Below are 22571 nucleotides of genomic sequence, written 5' to 3'. Positions count from 1 at the left end.
AGGGGAGGAGCTAGACAAAGAATGATCCAATAAGTTCTCAACAGCAGAACAGGCAGAAGATAACAAACGGTATGTTACAACAGCTGTGAAGATGGATGAAGGCTGCAGCAGATAAGAATCTACCGGTCATTGTGATACTCATGCTATCGGAACAGAGCCTTACTGTGAAGACTGTGCATTGGTCAGCGTGCACTGATTTACACACATAAAACAAATTCACGCACAGGCATCTTCCGAAAACCCACCCCAAACCCAAAAAAGTCCCATGACGATCAGCAAATGGTAACAGAGGCAGGACCATGAAATCTGGAAGCCCCTAATCATGAACCAGCTCATGGGCGGTGGATACAGATTCAGTCATTCTGACTCAATGAGGCAGTTGAGTAGCTCAGCAGCTGTATCCACAACTGAGCAGTCCTGTTTAGGATCCACTCTACCCACCCCAAAAAGGCGGAGGGGCTAGAAAAGGTGCCCTAAACATAGTCTGCCTCACTTTTTCCCCTGACTGGATTACCGCACCCAGTGGGGTCACCACCTAGCAGTCATAAAAGACAATTGAACTTTGGAACATGGAATATATGGACTTTGCTGGATAACACAGATAATGAGCGTCCCAAATGCAGGACTGTCATCACTGAAAGAGAGTTGTGATGTTTTAACATTGATATTGCAGCACTTCAAGAAACTCGAAGAACAGGAGAGGGACAACTGAAAGAATAAAAAATAACTCTACAAATTCTTCTGTAAAGGTCTACCTGAACAAGAATGTCAAATACATGGGGTAGGCTTTGCTATCAAAAACAATCTTGTAAAGCTCTTGTCAGAAGTCCCTACCAGCATTAATGAGCAACTTTCAACCCTTCAAATAAAACTCACCAAAAACCAACAGGCTACTATTTTAAGCTCTTATACACTGGATGCCAATGAAAACATTAAAGAAAAAAAAATTATCGGCTGGATACCATCCTATCAGATAAGCCTAAGGAGGATAAAATTATCCTCCTGGGTGAATTTAATGCAAGAGTTGGGTGAGATTTTGATCTATTGGGAAAAAAGGAATTGGCAACAGCAACCAGAACAGAATCTTACTTTTGACTATATTTGCAGCACACAACCTTGTTATTACCAACACACTATTTCGACCAAAAAAAATTTAAAATATCATGGAGGCACCCACGGTTGAACTACTAGCACCTCTTAGACTACAGTGGTAGCTTGGTTTGCAACCGCTTTGGATTACAACCATTTTGGATTACAACCACATCAAACCCGGAAGTGCGTGTCCGTTTTTTTGGATTACAACCCTTTTTTAAATTACAAACAATTTGGGGGTGGAGGCCCCATTGGCGAAAGCCCACCTTGGGTTACAACCTGTTTTGGTTTACAACTGGACCTCCAGAACAGATTATGGTTGTAAACCAAGGTACCACTGTATGTCTGAGCTGAAGATCGCCGCGATGTACTCCTTACCAGAGCTATGACAACGACCGACGACTGATGGACAGATCACTGATTAATACATTCCACGATGGCTATCAAGATTATACCTCAATGCAGGCTTCAAGGAAGGAAACCAAGGCGCAAAATGACCACTCAAGCTCTTAAATATCCTATTAAGCGGGATTGCTTCCAAATGACTCTTAAGGACCATCTGAAAGGAGATAGGAGAAGCAACCACTCAGCAACTTAATAGAACAGTTGTCTTTTAAAGTAACAACCTAATCGGAATAGGAAAGGCTGGAGCCCAATAATGGAGTAAGATAAAGGTTAATGTCTCTGGCCTGCCACTGGGTAAAGTACACATTGTCCTAGTATCAAACCATCCTAAATAGCTTCACATAAGCTTATGGAAAGCTTGGCCCATCGCTCAACATCCAGGAAACCAAAGTGCTGCACCAACAAGCACAAATAAACCCTCTGCAGCAACACAAATCCAACTCAATGATGTAACATTGGAAAGTGTCAACCACTTCTCCTACCTGGGCAATTATCTTTCCACAAGGGCGGACTTTGATGCTGAAATCCAGCATTGCCTGAGCTCTGCAAGTGCAATGTGTTTGAGGACTTGGACATTCGCAGGGAAACCAAAATGCTTGTTTACAAAGCTATTGTACTACCAACCTTACTATATTCTTGTGAAACATGGACCACTTATAAACGCCATCTCCAGCTCCTCAAAAGAGTCCATCAATGGTGTCTCTGAACAATTTTACATATCACTTGAGAAGACAGGCAAACTAATGCCAGTGTACTGGAAGAAACAAAGATCACCAGTGTGATTCTTCAACATCAACTTTGTTTGACTAGTCATATTTTGTGGATGCCTGATTATCGTCTTCCAAAGCAACTACTCTATTCTGAACTTAAACATGGAAAACATAATGCTGGTGGTCAACAAAAAAGATTTAATGATTCTCTCAAGGCAAATCTAAAAAAAAAAGTAGAACAAACACTGACAATTGGGAAACACTGGCCTAGGAGCATTCCAATTGGTGAACAGCTTTTACCAAAGGTGTCATGGACTTTGAAGACACTCAAACTCAGGATGAAATGGAGAAACAAGCTAAGAGGAAGGCATGTTTGGCAAACACTCACCATGATCAACCCACCCCGAAACCTATGTTCCCACTGTGGAATGGCCACCTGAATAAGAGCTTAGGAAGAGAGGGAGACAGATGGAGCTGGTCTCTCAGCCAATCCTATGTGGTGGACCCTCCCCATCCCTCTGATTCAGCCAGGTACAAAAACAAGCAATAGAGGACGGTTCAGGGAGTGGATGTGATATTTTGCATGCACATGCTTGTGGGTGTAGAGAAAGAGAGTGGGGTTTCACTGTTTCCTGGTTAAAAGAATCCATTTTATCATCTTTTATTCAGGAACAAGACAGCACAGAAGCTATAATGAGCATCATGTGAAATCTCCTCAGGTACCCCATCCCATCTAACAGCCAACTGCCACTTGGAATTCAGAATAACTGAATTAGAATCTGGAACAAAACAGACGTTTAAAAACACTACAGCTAACAGCATTCACACTGAACACATCTGTTCATGCATTATGGGGTTGGCTTAAGAGAATAATTCAGAAATCAGCAATGCGGAAGCCAAGCAGTTCTGTAATCATATTAGTGATTTTTTTGCTGTGTCTGGATAGGGGTGATTCTTGGCCATGCACTCATCAACTACTGATTATATCAAGCGTCTCCTTCAATTCAAGTATGGTATCACACGGCACTGTTCTCTCATACAAATATAAGGACCCTCGTCTAATACCACACCCATGTGAGGCATTCTACTTTGGAGGACAGACTCCTCCAGCCATATATCTTGGGGAAAAGGTTTTCCTCAGCCAAGATAATTTTCAGAGCAGTCTTTTGCCATTGACCATTCCAGCTATAATAATAAGCCCACCAGCTGAAGTCACTAGTGCTCTTTTTGTGCAAAACAATCGAGCGCTTTTCGTAATAAATGGAAAGGTCTATATGTATTTCTATAGCACATGGAAAACCTGGAAATTGTCAACTGGCATCGATAGCTCCATTACAGATATCACAAACATGGACTGCTGTTATTCTTTGAAGGACATCAATTGTTACGAAACCAGCAATTTCATTGTGGCTTATACAACTGGAAGGCCTGCTGAATCCACTGATATCTTCACCTCCAAAGATGGGGGATACAGATTTGTAAAAACAAGCCCTGCCGGTTATGAAAATGCACTGATTGGTATCTACAACTTTGTTTCCTTGGCAGAACTTGGAGTTATCCTCAATAAAACAGATGGTGATGGGGAAGCTTATTTTGCATATACAGATATGAACTTAGCCCATCAAGAACAAGGTGCAAAATTCGACATGAAACTCTATGCAGGTGAATCTGTTATTGGCATAATTCCCCCTGGCCTGAGAGGTTTTATTCTCCTTTGGACAAAAGACACTTTCGTGTTCTCTTTCAACCACGGCCTGAATGTTGCTCTGATAACAGTGCATCCCACTGATAAATATGTTAATGTGACATTGCCTTCGCATGGCCTTTGTAATGTAGCTGCCAACAGAAATGAGATTGCAGCCCTCACCACGAGCCAGAAACTTTTCTATGGAACCCTGGACATGGAATCAACACAGATGGTATACATTGGTGATAAAACCAAGGGCAAACCCACTGACCCTTGTGAGGCGATGATGTTTGAGAGTATTGGGGTGCTTTTTTTTGTCAGTCTTATTCCGAGCACGGATTCTGCATTGTATCATTTTCAGAAATGCATTATTAACATACAGGACACACTCATGACTTTACGGCCACCGCTGCAGCCCTGTCCTGTAGAGATCCTCAGTGGTGATTTCCATAACAAAATATATTATATTGATATGAAGCAGGAACTTCATTTTAATGTCACATTTGTGCCCAAGCCGGGCACTGGGACCTATCCATATGTAACTGTGAGCAATCCCCATGCGCTGGCATTTCAAGCACAAATCGATCAGGATGGCTTTACCTTTGATGGAAACACTAAATACAGGCTACGTATTAGGCTGCTTCAACAGGCTTTCTCGGGCATGTCTCAACTCGAGTTTCAGGATACTATTTACTCAAGCAGGATCTCCACCATCACGGTGGATATCTACAACAAAGCCATATTCTGTATTGACATGCATCCAATGACAGCCCTTATTGTAGTGGGCTGTCCACCTCAGAAACATATCAAAATTGCTGAGAGTACAACAGCATGCAACAGAGGTCTCTTTCAGGATATTGTGCTGCAGAATAATTTTGTTTATTCAATTGATCGAAAGGTATATGACCCACAGTTCCTTGGCAGAAAAAAATTGTCACAGCCAAACCTTAACATTACCTATCGTTATGATCTTTGGAGATGTCCTATTCTGTTGTACTATGACAGCCCATGGCTCCCCGTTCTTGAGCTGTGGGACAATGATGAATTCATAGAATATGTTTCTGCTGATTTTGTACTGTATGAAATACATGGCATGCATAATTATGATTATCTCCTGAATGAAGTAGAAGCCGAGTGTAGGATAGCAGCGCAGAACTGGATCACTATAATGGCAGAGGATCCTGGAAGAGAGCCAAGTGATATGTGGAACAGATTGCTTTATGAAAATTGTAAGATTCCCCAAGAAAATGGGCCTTTGCCATCAGCTTCCAGGCCGTATCATGTTCTAAACAGGGATGAGAAGAACAGAATATTATTTCCACAGTACAATGGCATATATGTCTTCAAAGCCATTGTTGTAGATACACAGTATAGCTACTGTGACCTAACAACGGTTTTCAGTGTGTATGTACATGGCGCCCTCCCAAAGTCTCAGATCAATGTTGGTAAAACACTTATTAGTTTTCTGGTTCTCATATTTGGCTCTATTTTGATGGTATACTACTTTCCTAAATTAATGAAGGAAAATGCAAGAATGAAAACAGTTTGGGCGTAATATTTTAGTCCTGTAATGTCATGCTCTGAGGAGGGGTAGGTTAATTCTCAACAGCGCTGAAAGGAAATACCATTTGGTTTGCAAACCAGTATTTATGGATAAGGGATGCTTTAAAAATGTATGAGTTTTAATAAATACAAGTTGTCAAAAGAAAGTGCTTTGTGGATGGTTCTCTGACTTTAGCAGTATGAGTACCTGCACTGAGCAAACTCACAGCTCCAAATCCACAGTGGGAGAGAGTAATGCACTGTTGTTTCCACAGTGCCTTAAGCATCCATGCAAGGAGGGGGAAGGGGGGGGAGGGCACAGACTCAAGAAAACTTTTTCACATTTCCTTTTTCTTTCTGCATTATCCAAATATGAGCAGAATAGTGCTTCATAGGCAGTAATCAGTGTTAGGTTTGTGTATGTGTGTGTGTGGTGGTTTTGGTTGTTTTTCAGTGTGGGTGGAAACAGTTGTCACATGGGCTTTGGATTTGGGGGGAAAGCTCTCTAATGCACTCTGATGCTACATGGTATGCTGCCTTGAAGGCTGAAATACTAAGCAAGCAGCCCATGTTACTCTCTTCTTGCCCCACTATTTTTAAAAAGTACAAACGTCTCAGTAATTTTAAAAATTGGGGAGAAAAATATTGGATTAGATTTAGATAGAATATTTATATTGGAGATAAGGGAATGCTCTCTCTCTGTGTGTGTGGCTGCCGTCTTGATAACACAACACACAAGTTGTAATTAGATTGAAGATTTATTGCAATACAATTAGTCTCGGACATCTAACCAAGCGTCCATGCCGGCCCTTCTAAGGAGTGCTTCCTGGTTCTGCAGAATATGCTGAACCTATTACCTTTCTCATACGTCTGCTACTTGGGCTCAGGGGATTGCTTGCTGATTTCTCTCCCTCCCACTCTCTCCTGACACCTTATCTACATTCCATTCTGTGTCAGCGGAGGGGGAGGGGAACTGCTCACAGCTGTCCAACTGCTTCCAAACTCATGCTGCGTTTCTATACTTGGGGCAGATGTGTTCATGACATCCTGGATCAGCAGTGCACGCAACTCACAATTCTCAAGTGCCTTACAGAAACATAGTTACACCTGCATTACTGAAGACTCAAAACTGGCTTCAAACTAATCCTGAAAGTCCTTTCTTGAGACAATGTCGAAGGTAGTTTCTGCTTCAATTTGAAGCAGTGTTTTGGTGTGTGTGATTTTCCTCTAGACTCAAACAGAGAAGGGAATGCCTGATTTGTTTGACAGTACTTCTGGCTCATTTTGAAAGGGGTGTTTTGTTTTGTTTTGTTTTGTTCTTTGCTTTGCTTCCCTGATGGAGAAGGAATTGTTGCCCAGGTGTTGTTCACATTCCCGTTTATTGTGCACCTGCTGCATTGCCTGTGCTGAGATTTTAATCCATGATCATACATTATCCAAAACGCATATGCATCCTGTTCATGTTTGATGTGTTGTTTGTCAAACCAGCTTCACATTGGAGTGCTTTAGATGATCCTAATTTGTCTCCAGCCAACTTGTGAACCCCTTTGCAGAATCCTACTTTTTAGCTGGGGGTGGTCCTACATGGGTGAACTGTCAATCTGAGGATACACAGAACTGGGGCTCCCCACTTCAAACCCCAAACCTACAACTCCGTTTCACTTAACTTATTATTATTTATTAAACTTGTGTGCTGCCCTTCATCCAAAGATCACAGGGTGATTCACAACATATACAAAATGAAAACACAAAATACATAAAAAGACCCAAAGAAACCAATAACACCTCATCCCACAAGCACATTTAAAAGGCTATAGAATGTGTAATCGGCCAAAGGCTTGGTTACAGAGAAACATTTTCACCTAGCACTTAAAGATATGCAGTGAAGGCGCAAGGCAAGCCTCCCTGGGGAGATCAGGCAGCTACCACAGAAAAGGGGTTTTCTCATGTTGCTACCCTCTAGAACTCTCTGGAGGGCCTCTATGATGATCACGGGGTCCAGGTCAGTTCATATGGGGAGAGGTGGTCCTTGAGGTACTGCAGTCCTGAGCCATTGAAGGCTTTACAGGTCAAAAACCAGCATTTTTAATTGCACCCAGAAACTTGCTGTCAGTGCAGCTGGACTAGGATCAGTGTTATATGCTCAAACCGTCTTGTCCTGGTGAGCAACCTGGCTGCCAAATTCTGCACCACTTGAGGTGCTGCCAAACATTCTTCAGAGGCAGCCCCACATATTATGTGAAGCAGTAATGTAACCTGGAGGTTACCAGAACAAAGAATATAGAAGTTAGGCTATTTCTGTCCAGATATTGGTGCAGCTGGGCCACCACACAAAGCTGATGGAAGGCACTCCACACCACCGAGGCCACCTGCACCTTAAGCGACAGCAGTGTATTCAGAAGGATCCCCAAACTACATACCCATTTCTCCAGAGGGAGTGTTACCCCATCAAGAGCAAGCCACCTCCCATCCATCCGGTCTAGGGTACCGCCTACTAACAGTGTCTTGTGTCTCAATCTTGATCTGGACTGAGCGTCAATTTCTTGGCTCTCATTTGGTTCATTACTGAGGCAAGTCAACGGTCCAGAACAAACCATTAACAGGCATCTACTTAATTTCTGTCATCATTTCAGAAACATTATTCAATAAATCAATACAGTGAATATGGTGCACATTTTATTCTATTTACAGCACATTTGTTATAAATATAATACATTTCTCGAAAAGCTTAATTAACTGGTAATTTAAACAGATCATCTGAATTGTTATAGTTACATAATAAACCGGATGTGTTTACATGACAAACTTTAATGGTTGTGAAATAGTGCATTTTGTACTGAGATGAATGAGAACATATCTAAACTGGGGTTTTCTGTTTTTAAAGGATATTAAGTGGGGTTATATGCAGTTTGCAAAGAGGACTGGCTATCAGAATATGAAAGAAATCCCAATTTCACTTTTTTCAAAGTGGAAAATGAAAAACTGGGTAGGATTTATTTTTGTATCTTACTGAACTTCACAGAAATGTTATGAAAAGATGGTTCATGAACAAACAAACAAATAAAAATGCCAGCAGGGGTCTGTGCCCTAAATTGCTTCCTAATGCAGCCACAAATATTAACACAGGTTTTAACAGCAGTATGGCTGCATTTGACAGGGTCTAAGGGTATATAGGAGTTTCCAATTCTGTTACGAGGAGGAGGATACCCAATTAAGTTACATGGAGTAGATCCATAGAAATTAAGTCAATTGATTTCATTGGGTTTGTTCTGAGCATGACTAACATTGGATATCACCAGTAATCTTGTGTATTTCCACTTAATTTATGGAATACTTTTTAAAAAATAAATGTTCTGTCAAGTCTAATGTACCAGGCATTATGAAACAGAAGGAGACAAGTACTTGGAATAGTTTGGAATTTTATCTACACTATTTTAACAGTTCATATGCCAAGGTTGCAGGTTAAAAGTAATGAAGTAAGTAACAGTACTCAATACACTTCTTTTCTTTTTGGTTTTAAATAAACCTGCAGCAAGTCAAACATTGCCAATGATGATCAGTGCTGGCATTGAGTTCTGCTGACTTGTTTCAAACAAAGTAACCTGGTCCGAAAGCTTGGCAAAAACTCGTGGGGTTCCAAGATTATAAACTCCTGTGTGGACGAAACAGGCCTTTAACTGCAGGCTGGATACTTCCTGGCTTTTCAGCTGAAGCTTGTATTGTGTTTGCCCAAGCCAAGTAAATGAACCATGGATTTCAAGTGTTTCTGGACTGGAAAAGAGAAAACATGTCATATTCTTCGGCTCATGCCCCAAAGTGTTAGTATAAACCTATGAGTAACTTAGCCAAAGTGACAGTGATTCAATAATTTAATCAAAGCATACTTGGATATAATAAAACCAGTTATATTTATACTAGCTTTTTGCTTATTTATCCACGCTACAAGGAATTTCAGTTTAATGCATTCCAAAGTTTGCAGCCTATTATTACTATTTCAATTCTTACCCACCTTTCACCACAAGGTTCCAGGGCAGGTTACAGAAGTTTAAAAAGCAACATTGAAATTTCCGAGTAGTTTTCAAGAGTAGTCCCACATAGAGCGAATGGCAATAATCTAATCTGGAAGTTACCAGAGTGTGGAGTAGCATGGCCAAGTCATTTCTGTCCAAAAGGTGTTGTATTTGATGAACCCGCTGGAGATGGAAATAGACACTCCTAGCTACCTAAGTTTCCAGTGATGACGCTGGATACCCCCAACCTACAAATCTGCTGTTTTAAGGGAAATACAGCCCCATCTAGTTCCACCTCCTAAAATTGAGAACTTGAACACATCAGTAGTTTTCATTTGTTGGCCAACATCCAGCCCATCACTGCCTCCAAGCACCAGTCTTGGACTTCACCTCCCTCTCCCAATTCAGTTGGAACAGAACTATAGAGTTGGGTATCATCTGCATACTGGTGACATTCACTTCATATCTCCTTATGACAGCCCCCAGTGGCTACAGAGAGTTGTGAAATATCATGGGGTATATGGCTGAACCCTGCAGGACACCACAGGGAAACTCCAATGGTGTTGAGCCGTGCCCCTCACTCCAACTACTTTCTGGAAATGGCCTGGGAGGTAGGAGAAGAAGAAGTACACTGCCCCAAACCCTACTTTCCCAAGCCTTCCCAAAAGGATACTGTGGTCAATGGTATCTAAGGCCACCAAGAACTCAAGAGAACATGTATTTCCTTACTCAATTCAAGGAGCAGTACAGTCAACAACCATTTAATGTGGGGGTTCTGTTCCTGGCGCCTGCGTGCACCAGCGGAGCACATATAAGTGTGCCCTGCCCCCCTTTTCTGTGACGTTTTCTACCACTTTCAGGTTCAGTGCTGTGCACACATGCACAATCACGTAATTGGTTGTCATCTATACTACAAACAACGCACAAGGTTTTTTCTTTTATGTTATGAATTTGGTAAGGGGGAAAAAGTAGGGAGGGAAGTTTAGGTGCATGAAATAATATTTATACCCAACATGTTTCAGAACAAATTCTTACTCAGAGACATGTTTTAGCAGCAATTCTTAAATGCAAAACACCCTCCAAGCAAAGATTTATTCCAATATGTGTTGGGCTTGGAATAAATCTCATTTTAAGCACTTGGGAGTTCCCTCCTCCCCTTTTCCTGCCAGTGTTGCTTTCCCAGTTTTGTGGTTGAATTTTGCAACAGTAAAAAGGTAAAGGTAAAGGACCCCTGACAGTTCAGTCCAGTCGTGAACGACTCTGGGGTTGCAGCGCTCATCTACCTTTACTGGCTGAGGGAGCTGGCGTTTATCCACAGACAGTTTTTCCAGGTCATGTGGCCAGCATGACTAAGCTGCTTCTGGCAAAACCAGAGCAGCGCATGAAAACGCCATTTACCTTCCCGCCAGAGTGGTACCTATTTATCTACTTGCACTTTGACGTGCTTTTGAACTGCTAGGTTGGCAAGAGCAGGGACTGAACGGGAGCTCACCCCATCACGGAGATTCGAACTGTAAACCTTCCGATCGGCAAGCCCTAGTCTCAGTGGTTTAGACCACAGTGCTACCCACGTTCCTTTGAAACAGTACACATTTATAATTGCTAAGTCCTAAAACATCAACGGTGTCCAATATGTGTAAACACATTCTGGAACTGTACTGGTGTCACTGTGTGTGCGCATGTGTCTGCATGTTAGAGAACCAAAGGAAATAATATGAGGAATAAATCCAGACACATCTCCCCCAACAGATTATGAATGTCAGAGTCAACAAACTGGATTGACTTTTCTCACAATAGTATTTCAGAGTAGGATCCAACAAGGAATCCTCTGAATCACTCCTACATAACACAAAATTATAAATTGGAAAAACATGTGAAGTACTTAGTTACTTACTAATTTATTACACTGTTATCCGCCCCGCCCCCCCGCCCCCAAAGGTCTGGGCTGCAAACAGGATTCCCAACTCTTTTTATCCCAAGTGTGTGATGAGAGATACTGGCTGAAATATACTGCTTGCAACAATATCACCCAGGAAGCTTTGCAAGTGAGTAGAGATTTGAAACTGTTGAGCTGAAATTTTAGATACACTGCCTTCAATAAACCTTTAGATTGAAGTAAGTGGTTCATACACAGAGAGGAGGTTTCCCTCTTAATTAAGATATGTTGTCTAGAGGTGAATATCCAAATTTGATTTACTTCATTAATACAAAATTTAGCTTTAGAATATTACCTTGTTGTTTTATGTCGCAAGTCAATGATCACATCAACATCAGCCTGAGAGCAATTTGAAAGTAGAAGAGTGACTGGTACTATACAAAGGCTACAAAAGAAAAGTCTCATTAGAAACTTTGTCCTGATACTTCTGACTTTGGAAAACACAACTACACAACACAATATTCACCTTTATTAACAAGAACAAAAAAGACTTCTGTTCACTTAAAATCAGCCAGAGGACAAACCCTTCAGGTATAATTCCAAAATAAATCACCATCTTAGCTAAGTTACCTGTGTTTGTTCACAAACATCTTTCAATTACAAGGTCTCTGGAGTGGGGATTGACCACTGATGGCAGCATTATCTATAGCACATTAGGCTCTTGTGCCAAAAAGCTCAGGCAACCTAGCAACATGTGGGGCTACTTTTGACTTATCCACAATTCTTAATAAAGAAAGGAATCATTATTCTTCAGCTAGATGGAAAATTATAATGAAGCTGCTCTGCAACAGCCTCCGTTCTCCTTTCTGGGTTCAAATGCAAAGTGACAACATGAGGCCAGAAACAAGTGTTTAACTAAAGAGAATGCAGCACTCTGAAGGAGAAGCTGCTGTACTCTTCTTTGCTGAACTAGACACATGACCATATCTCCACTCCCACCTTACATGGGGTGTTAAAACACAATAGAGAAGGCAACATTTTGAATGAGGTTGCTCTTAGTTTATGTTGACTGAAGTTTTGATCTTCAACATGAGACACTCCCATGGTTCTTTCAGCTCTTGAATTTACTCAACATTTGAGAATGCAAAGGATGTAACCCCAGATCCATTTCAATGAGTTAAGTTAGGATGTGGTGGATCTTCAGCTCAGCCAGAAGGACCAACAGAATTTACACCAGCATAAGTCCTGAAAATGGGCATCCTGGGGGAATGGTGGGGGCAGGACCAGGCAGGGTCAACTTATTGTGGATCCTTACACCATTCAGCTTGATCATGTGACCTAGCAACCCAGCAGAATTTATGTCAGCAAAAAAGAGTTACACCAGCTTTTAACTATTACAATGGTCATTTCTTTTCATTCTTTGTAGTTTGGTGCTGCACTGCATAGTTCTTCCACTGAAGACTAGTTGCATCACATTCAACAATATCTAAATTCCTTAAATTAGAGCCAAGAAGCATTCAAACCTTTTTTGATGAAATGGGTGGTTATAGGTTTCTGGATAATGAAGACTAGTTTTAATAAGGTTGGAAAACTGATCCAGAGATGGCCTAGCAGGTACCGATGTGTTTTCTGGCCGGAAAAAATTGAAGAGCCCTATCTCTGTTGACTCCTGGAATACAAGTGTTAAATAAGCAAAGTCATATAAAATCAAGAAGAACTCCATCCCACATGTGAGAAATACATAAGAGATTTTATTCAAATCATGTAAGAGGAAAAAACTGTTCCTTGATTCTTTCTTTAAAACAAATGCAGAAGAAATGTCCAATACGATCAAACTTCTACAGGAGATGGAACAACCAAGAGGGCGCCCTCTGCTGATCTTAACACCCGGGAGGAACTATAGGGAAGGAGGCAATCTTTCAGTTATTTGGAGCCTAAGTCATTTAGGGCTTTAAACACTAGCATGAGCAACTTGAATTGTACCCAGAAACAAAGTGGCAATGTGTATGCTGAAGAAAAGTGGTTAGATGAGTTCTAAAGGCAACCCTACCCACTGCACTTTGGACCAGTTGAAGTTTCCAAGTTATCTTCAAGGCCTCCCCTGCATAGGATAAATTGCAATAATCATCCAATCTGGAAGTTACGAGAGTATAGAGTACCATGGCCAAACTATCTCTGCCCAAAATGGGCCACACCAGGCAAAACAGGCAGGGCTGGAAATGGGCACTCCTCACCACTGAGACCACCTGGGCCTCAAGTGACGGTACTGGATCCAGGACTACCCCACAAGCTACAAACTTGTTCCTTCCAGAGGACTGCAACTGTGTCCAGTATGGGTTCTCTTCATACTTCCTGGACTAAAAATACCTAATAACTTTGTCTTTTCAGTGTCACCTTGTGAATGAAGGCCCAGGTGGTTTCAGTGGCTACAAGTGCTTTTTACCAACTTGGGATGGTAAGACATCTATGACCCATTTTTGGACTGGGCCAGATTGACTACTGTTGTTCATGTGCTAGTAACCTCCAGAGAAAATAACTGAAAGGCACTTTATGTGCCTTTGAGGTTAACCTGGAAGTTGCAGATAGTGGAGAATATGGCACCTCTACTGCTCACTGGGACAGATTATTGTGTTACACTGCCTCTGAAAGGATTGCACAGGCTACCGAAAGTTAAGCCTTGTGGGGGGAAATGACACTATAGTTAAGCATAAGAACAACCTAACCCCAAATACTTTTACTCATGAAAGAACTCAATTCTTATTAATCTGGTGTAGGGTCATTCTCTACATCACTTTATGCACAAATTGGGGAGGGGGTGGGAAAAGAGTATATATAAATTTCCTACATGGAGAATAGAATTTTAAGAGCAGTGTGAGTGTCAAGCCTCCCAAGAATTTATTCAAAGCCAAGAAAGTCAAAAGCAGAGATCAAGCTATTTGTGGTGACACCCAGCTTGTTTGGTGAGGAGGGAGGATGAGATAACAGCAGGTTATTAAAACAGATAACAGAAATGGTGACCATACAGCACTACAGAAATGTATCTTTCCCCTGGATTCCCATACCTGTTCCAAGTCTTCCCAGTCAGAATTCCCGAGTATTTTTTTAAAACCCTAAAAAAACAAAGGTATAAGAGCAAGATAATATATTCCACCATCCACAAATATGCTAATTAAAGTTAAAGATCCTTTGCTAAGGGAAATCCTGGCTGGCCTTAATCGTGGTTAATATGTGCACTAGGGAGGAAACATTTTCTGAGGTTGAGTCATGATCTATAGGTGGAAGGAAGTCATCATTATGTTTGCACTTGACTCAAAATAACTTTTATTTAGACATGCTTCAAGAAAACAGTTTAATACAATAGCCCATCTTCACATCCCCCCCATGCAGCACCCTAGATCAACCTTCATTCCAAGCGTTCGGCAGTATCTCAGTACTCCTACATTCATTGTGTTCTTCATAATGGAACTTCAAATATATACTATGTTATAGAATTCTGCCTGAAATCCATCTGGTCAAGGAGATTTCCTCCCCCCCAAATATTTCTCAAAGTTCATCTATTAAAATGCTAGCAAGGCCGATTTTACACCTTAATAACTGTTGATATATACTATTGTACTGTGTATTTTGGGTCTATGGACTGCAATAAAGCTTGTGTGTAAAAAACAAACCCTTAAACAAGAAAATCCTTAATAAAATATCAAGATAAAAAAAACAAACCCTTGCTTATCTTAAAAACAAAAAAAAGTAATTCTTCCATGATACCTGTTTTTGAGGGAAAGAAAATGCCTCCTTCCCTACTGTATGAAGCACAACATGATGCTGTCCTTCCAAAATGAGTTGCTTGTTATCCTCCACCACATATGCCTGTTTGAGGAAAAGGTTGAAAAAGATCACAACATAAACAAAATTGTAAGGTGTAACAGGAATTTTCCAAATACTAACAAGTAAGAATGGACACAAATATGGTTAAAATAATAACCTGTTATAGATCTATTGTAAAATATATTGTTGAGTAGTGTTAACAGAGTATAGCCATCCCAATACTTTTATTTGGTTATTAAACACATTTATAAGCTAAAGGTAAAGGGAACCCTGACCATTAGGTCCAGTCGTGACCGACTCTGGGGTTGCAGCGCTCATCTCGCTTTATTGGCCGAGGGAGCCAACGTTTGTCCGCAGACTGTTTTTCCGGGTCATGTGGCCAGCATGACTAAGCCGCTTCTGGCGAACCAGAGCAGCATACAGTACGCCATTTACCTTCCCGCCAGAGCAGTACCTATTGATCTACTTGCACTTTGATGTGCTTTCGAAACTGCTAGGTGGGCAGGAGCTGGGACCGAGCAACGGGAGCTCACCCCGTTGCGGGGATTCGAACCGCTTACCTTCTGATTGGCAAGTCCTAGGCTCTGTGGTTTAACCCACAGCGCCACCCGTGTCCCTAAACACATTTATAAAGAACCCTTAAAATGGCATATTTAAAAACATGTAGTTAAGTGGGCCATTACTGGAAACAGGGTGTTCTCTGATACAGTCCAATTGTTGAACTTCATCTCCAGACACATTCACCAGGGGCTGATAATGCTATCCTTTAGGAAGTGTTTTAATATGGCCCCAGTCTCCTAGGTCTGTGTCAGTCAATAACATTAAGCAGCATCTCTCCTGTTTTGTATGCTTAGGTTGTACTGCTTTGCTTATCTGTGGAAATGTTTTATATTTTATACATACTTTCCAAAGTACAATGATGTTCAAATCCACCTCACTGCACTTCTGTATTAGTCTGACAGCATTGTCAGGAGATGGTTTTGCAGCTCCTTGTGATGTGTGCACACTTTGCTGTGATCGAGTTCTTTTTAAGTCAGAATATAAACTTCGGAAAAAGAAATCCGCACATGGACTGGTTGAACTGATTATCTATGAAAAAAAGGAACAGAGGTGTTGTTCTTCAGAAATAGCCAGTAAAATATTTGTTTAAAAAACAGACTATAAACTGTAACCCAAGAGTGATGTGCATTCAGAGGTTGCCTCTCAAATAGTAATTCCACAGAAACCCCAAATGGTTCATCATGTTCCTCCAGTACTGAAACAGTCTGGGGATTTACTGCAAGAATTTCATTTAAAAAGGCAAATGGTACCACTGTATGCTTGTAATTGTGCACTCGCACACTGCACTTTTAAAAAGCAGTTCAGTTCAGCAGAGTTGTTCTGAACACAGGCCAAGAAATATTCGGACGTGCACATTGATTGTGGTCATATTCTGCTTACGTCTAAAACTGTATATACAATGTGGAAGAGAGAATGTGATTGTACCTGAGTAATTATCACATGTTTTTAAAATGCCTTTAGGCACATTAGCGCTCCTGAGCTTTGTGAGTAACTACATAAAATATATCAATACTTTATTTTTACTTTTATTATTCAGTACATGGGTACTTGGACCATTGACTTTTCTGTGTTTTAGATTTAGCAAGGTTTTTTTCCCCCATCACCGAAGATCATTTATTGGAATAAATGCTTTGCTCATGTGGTTATATTACACCACTGTATAAATGCATTTAAAAAAATGACATGTATACCTGTTCACGTCCAAAAACGATATCTGCAAATGTATAATTTTCTACAAATGAAAAAGGAGAAAAATGTTAGCCCATAAAAATGAATGAAGATTTAATTATAGAAATATTATACTCCAAAAAACTGAATACTTACCTACTGAATGCCTGCATCTTACTGCTTTCAAGCACAGTTTTCCTTTCTCTCTGTTAGCCAGCTTAATATCTGATAGAAGGAATGACCAAATATGGATTGCTTCTCATGTCTTATAAGTTTACACTTTAACATCATAATTGCTAAGCTCACATATTTTACACACAACAGCATAATCACAAACGTGTATGTGTGTGTGTGTGTGTTTTAGGGTAATACTATTATTCTTCTTCAAGTACTTAACAAAAATTCTTCTTGTGCTTCTAAATCTTTTACTTGTGACATGTTACAATTTCTGGTCCAGAACTTTTCTGGCCCAGAACTTTCCCATCACTTCCCAAGTACAACTACTGTTCCCTCCCCCTCCCCCCACATTAAATAAGGTCCTACAGACCCTCAGGAACAGTTTTTGGGGGGCAGGGAGCTGCAGTCAAAAGGAAGCAGGAAAGTTCCATTTGATGAGCTGAACTTGCAGTTCTTAGGATCCAAGCCTAAACATTTATACAAAACACAATTTGAACTACCATATCTACTTCTGCAATTCACAAACCTTTGTCTTCAGACAGATTTATGGATTCCTGTAATTTCCAGTTCTTGCTGTTACTAGATACTTGCACTATGTGAAATTCTTTTACACCAGCTTCACTCTAATAAGCAAGCACCGAAAAGAGAGATAAGAGATGAAAAATTATTTAAGTCATATATTAGAAAATGTTCAATAGCTTGATATTACTCAAAATATTTAGTATTTTTATTCATGCATCTTTCTGAAAAGGTTAGATCAGGACAATTCACAAAATGGTGCTTCCAGAACAGAAAAAGGACAGTGTAGGGACAAAAAAAAAAAACCTCCAGAAACATCCCATCAAATTTCACCCACTAGTATTGGACAGCAATCTATGATTGTGGGGTGAGGAACATGTATGTACACAATCTAACATGCCAAACATGCACACAGAAAAATCAAATCTCAATGGCCTGCTTGCCATAAAAGGCCCTGTCAGGAAGTACTTTAAGCCGGTGTATCCTTTAAGGATACCTAATTGTCCCTAATTCAACTCTGGCTGCATTTGCTCAATAGAATTTAATACATTGCAAGAGTTAGTAACTCATGTAAAGTTTACATATAAAAAGAGAGAGTGTGAGTCGTGGCACCTGAAGATCTTCCAGATTTCATTATTCACGTTTTCCACACCTATTTTAATCTGTCCACTGAAAAAACGAAATAAACGAAGCCCTGCTTAAGCACATTATCTCCACCTCGCCAGGTTCATGCCTGGAGAGAGTCTAGAAGTGGGCCTTAAGGTTGTCAGCTTGTTCCTCCACTCCCTTCGTTGTGGATGAAAGAAAGCAACTGAATCAGAAGATCCTGCATTCATTTGAATGTGGAGATCTCTCTTAACACTGCAAGTTTAAACCCTCTGTATAGAGATTTTAATCTCAGAGGAACAAAGGCACAGAATCTCTTACATCTGGTTATTCACTTCCCTCCATAGGAAACCAACTGAGGTACAGATGTGGAGGCCCATTTGGCAGAAGCACACTCCAATCTCTCCCAAGCTAGACCCCTAGAGACAAAATGATGTCTGAAGAGGTTCAGAACAGGCCAATTATTTTAATTATGCATAATGAAGCTGAATACTACAAAGTGACATTTCTAAATTTACCCTACCCTAGATACTGTTAGAAGTTAAACGTCTGCATTGCCAAAGGTTCAATAGGACAGGGAATGATACTAAAATTACTTTATTCTGAACCAGGCATAGGCAAACTCCGGCCCTACAGATGTTTGGGACTTCAATTCCCATCATCCCTAGCTAACAGGACCAGTGGTCAGGGATGATGGGAATTGTAGTCTCAAAACATCTGGAGGGCCGAGTTTGCCTATGCCTGTTCTGAACTTTCAATCCAGTAAAATTAGTTTTTGAAAATAAGTTTTAAGACACTATGCACAGATTTATAGGTAAAGGGTAAAGGGACCCCTGGCCATTAGGTCCAGTCGTGACAGACTCTGGGGTTGCTGCACTCATCTCGCTTTATTGGCCGAGGGAGCCGGCGTACACCTTCCAGGTCATGTGGCCAGCATGACTAAGCCGCTTCTGGCAAACCAGAGCAGCTCACGGAAATGCCGTTTACCTTCCCGCCGGAGTGGTACCTATTTATCTACTTGCACTTTGAAGTCCTTTCGAACTGCTAGGTTGGCAGGAGCAGGGACCGAGTAACGGGAGCTCATCCCGTCGCGGGGATTTGAACCGCCGCCCTTCTGATCGGTAAGTCCTAGGCTCTGTGGTTTAACCCACAGCGCCACCCACGTCCCTGCACAGATCTATAAATATATATTTACAAGTCAAAGTTAGAGAAGACAAAGATAAGCAATGTGCTCTGAGCAAACTGAAGCTCCAGGGGAAGGAACAACAACTTCCTTTAAAGGTTCTACGATCCTGCCTTCAAGCAGGGGTGTGTGCATTCTTATCCCACCTACGGATATCTTACACACTCCCAACATTTTCTTTGAGGACAGCAAGCTTCAATTTAAAAATACAATCACTGTTGGACCGAGTTCTAAGCAGACTTACGGTATTGATATTTTCCACATCCACAAACACTAGCATATTGTCGCCATCACCTTTTTCATCCTCAAGAGCATTGCTTCGATATACGGTAGCTCGTACAGTCAGTGATCGACTGGTACAAATAACGGCAGTATGTCTCAATACTCTGTGACTGGAAAGAGAAAATATGTAACATTTCACCACCTTTGTATTTCCCTCACATGCACTTCAGCACCAGGAAGTTGTTCACTAAGGTGGTTTGCATTAAAAATGAGGGGAAATTCGCTCTGATGCATCTACATGCCCACTTTGCATCAAGTTTCATTTCACTCTAAAAAGTTCCACATATCTGATGCCACCTGCCTTATTGGACTCCGTTCCTACTAATAGTAGGCAAGCAATAACCGTTTAACTTCAGGTGCTTGCTTAATACTTTTTTTAAAAATCACAGAGGCCTTCCCTGAACTGTGATCCCAGCGGTGTGTGCTGTTGATCATTGTGATTTACACTTATTCTGAATTTTATATTATTTTATGGTATATTGTTTTTCTATGTGGTACACTGCTGTGTAGTCTGCCATTTTGTTACAAAATGGTATCCACTGGTATCCAAAAATAGACAAAAACCTACTCCATGGCCTCATGCCAAATGTAGCTGAGGTGTTTTAAGAGGTGTCCAAATGTATAAGTGCATAGAATTCTTTTATTTCAAAATATATAGATTTTTATGTTTTCATTGTGAGTTTGCTTTATGACAACTTTAAAATGCTAACTTAATCTAATCAAACAGTTATTTGTTGGACTGCCATGTTATGTTTTGAAATGATTTGTCATTTGCGACCGTAACATTGTATTGATTTTCATTTTTGTTCTGTTGTGAGCCACTTTTAAGCATATGTATATGGAAAAGCAGCATTAAAATTTAAATAATAAATAAATCCAGTTTTCCATGTAATACATTCATCTGCGTGCTTAGAATTAAACCCAATGATAATACTCATGTTCATCCAGAATCTGAAGACTATAAGCAGTCATTTGATTAAAAATGGTATTGCATCTGTTCTACCCCAAAATTTTGTAACCTACCCAGACATGTAATTTAAAGGAAGTACTGGCTCTACACATTAAATAAATGAAAAGGATATAGGTTTCTGCCCATGCAAAAGTGTCTGCATATAACCAATTGAATGGGATTCAACATTACAGCCAATAATAAAACTGTTGTTATAAGCTAATAGGACACTCTGCAGAAAGATCTTCCAGGCTGACATCCTGCTGTTTGGGGAGGGACATGTCTGGATCCACCCCAACAAAACTCCACTTAACTCAGAAGTAAGGAAGATAGTTAAGCTTACCACATTTTTGAGTGTTTCCTAATACTTTCATAGTAAAACAAGAAGTTTATTTCATGGACACCTTCTTCATCTGGACCACGTAACCACATGGGAAGCTGTACTGAAGCTCCAGGGAGCAGTACAGAATCAGGAAGGGGGACATCTATCACTTCTGGCTGACATCCTGTTCCAACCCCAAAGTCTGAAGAATCAGCCGAGGACGTCAGCGAATATAGGGAGGTAGAATGCTTAACAACAGTCTTGTAAGCGCTACAGTGTTCAGATGCTGAAGGGCTTAGTGGTGTTAAAATAGCGCTACTGCCACCAAAGGTAAAGAATTCTGGCCGTTTAGATACAACTTTCACTCCAGTCAGAGGACACTTGCCTACATTCATAAACTCTACATATGTCTTTCGGATTTCTCCACAAAGCAGCCCTGTAGGAAAATTTATAAAGAAGACCTGCATTGGAAGAGAAACATAGGAACACATTTTGACAAACTGACAAAGTTCATTAAGGCAGGACTAACTTATTTGTCCATATTTATCAATAGAAATAATTTCTGCAGAATCAAGTCCACGTAAAGGTGGTTTTCCAAATTCCATTTTCACCTTTACTAAAATTAACATGAAAAGAGTACCACGTAGAAAGTGACAAGAAATCAAAATATTTTTTCTTTTTCTCAGAAAGCTGTAATCAGCCAACCTTAGAAAAAATACACATTTCAGTGCAATAAGTCTGGGGAAGAAGAAGCATCATGCTCTTTTACAGTTTACACTCTTTTACACTTGAATTAAATTTAACAGGGCTTCAAATTTCAACTCTATGCACTATAACTTAACAAGTTTAATCTGATACAGAGTAATAAAGGAAAAACTGGAAGAAACAACTATGTATTTCAAAAGCAGCTGTTACATATTTGACAATGTTGACAATGATTAGCTGTACCTCTAGCAAAGGCATTTCCTCTGTAATGATAGGATCTAAACGTCGATCAGGTCCATATTTAATAGATGTTTTCTCTTCTTTTGTGCTATTCAAACGAGGGCCCTGGATTTCTAAATCTTGTCGCCCCCGTACTGACATTCCATTAGAGATAAATTTTCCTGAAAAGAAAACCAACAGGATATTGAGGAACAACAAGTAAGCAGATAATAAAAAATTGAGCTAGTTTTTAAGATCACATTGAGTTGAGCTTACAGTTGTTAAAAGTGAATTTGACACTGAAAGAAACCATCTTCATCATCATCCCTCCTCAAACAAGTTTGTTTAATGATGAAACTAAACCTTTTGTTGTCATAAAAGGTATGTGTGTCTGGCTGTTAAAATGATGAGGTTTTAATGTTAGACCTAACTTTACAACATGATCAACAGATTGGCTTGGATCCCATTTTGTATAAGCAGAAGGTGGCTCACACAACAAGGTTTTTACACCTCCTTCCCCTTATTACAGACCTCCACACAATAACCTGTGCCAGTCCTCAGAAGCAGCTTTTTACTGGAGCTGGAAGAGGGGGCAGGATAATCTCACTGCACATTGCTGCTTGTACAAGTCCAGATCCAATGGAGCCATTGTTTTCTGGTGACTTTGTTGGTGGCATCCTTTTCATGTTACTTCTGGTAAAGGTGAAGTTGGAATTTGGAAAACCCTTTCTTTCACT

At 40.5% G+C, this 22571-nt stretch overlaps 2 protein-coding genes across 12 annotated transcripts in view; one reads left to right on the top strand and one right to left on the bottom strand.

The window, feature by feature from the left end:
- The first annotated feature begins 2990 nt into the window (after positions 1 to 2990).
- On the top strand, positions 2991 to 5603 carry CATSPERD (cation channel sperm associated auxiliary subunit delta). Its single transcript, XM_083451627.1, has one exon. The coding sequence runs from the start codon at positions 3095 to 3097 to the stop codon at positions 5447 to 5449; it is 2355 nt and encodes a 784-aa protein (XP_083307753.1). The 5' UTR covers positions 2991 to 3094; the 3' UTR covers positions 5450 to 5603.
- A 2496-nt stretch (positions 5604 to 8099) lies between these two features.
- TRAPPC8 (trafficking protein particle complex subunit 8) overlaps positions 8100 to 22571 on the bottom strand; it is a 52507-nt gene continuing 38035 nt past the window's right edge. For 8 of the 11 annotated variants that reach the window (XM_083451556.1, XM_083451560.1, XM_083451557.1 and 5 more), the window contains 12 exons: positions 21859 to 22016; positions 20932 to 21371; positions 19602 to 19749; positions 17576 to 17672; positions 17029 to 17097; positions 16896 to 16936; positions 16048 to 16233; positions 15085 to 15186; positions 14385 to 14432; positions 12846 to 12991; positions 11678 to 11767; positions 8100 to 9207 (listed from right to left, as the gene is read on the bottom strand). In XM_083451556.1, the coding sequence (XP_083307682.1) occupies positions 8973 to 9207; positions 11678 to 11767; positions 12846 to 12991; positions 14385 to 14432; positions 15085 to 15186; positions 16048 to 16233; positions 16896 to 16936; positions 17029 to 17097; positions 17576 to 17672; positions 19602 to 19749; positions 20932 to 21371; positions 21859 to 22016 (1760 nt within the window). In that variant the 3' untranslated portion in view covers positions 8100 to 8972. Of the gene's footprint in view, positions 9208 to 11677; positions 11768 to 12845; positions 12992 to 14384; positions 14992 to 15039; positions 15187 to 16047; positions 16234 to 16895; positions 16937 to 17028; positions 17098 to 17575; positions 17673 to 19601; positions 19750 to 20931; positions 21372 to 21858; positions 22017 to 22571 lie in introns of all 11 variants that reach the window. The other 3 variants (XR_014514052.1, XR_014514053.1, XR_014514054.1) reach the window with 1 other exon arrangement.

This window comes from Podarcis tiliguerta (assembly GCF_965153285.1).
Source record: "Podarcis tiliguerta genome assembly, chromosome: 7".
Classification (NCBI taxonomy): Eukaryota; Metazoa; Chordata; class Lepidosauria; order Squamata; family Lacertidae; genus Podarcis; species Podarcis tiliguerta.
The sequence above is the reverse complement of the archived record's forward strand: the minus strand, read 5'-3'. Positions and strand labels throughout refer to the sequence as shown.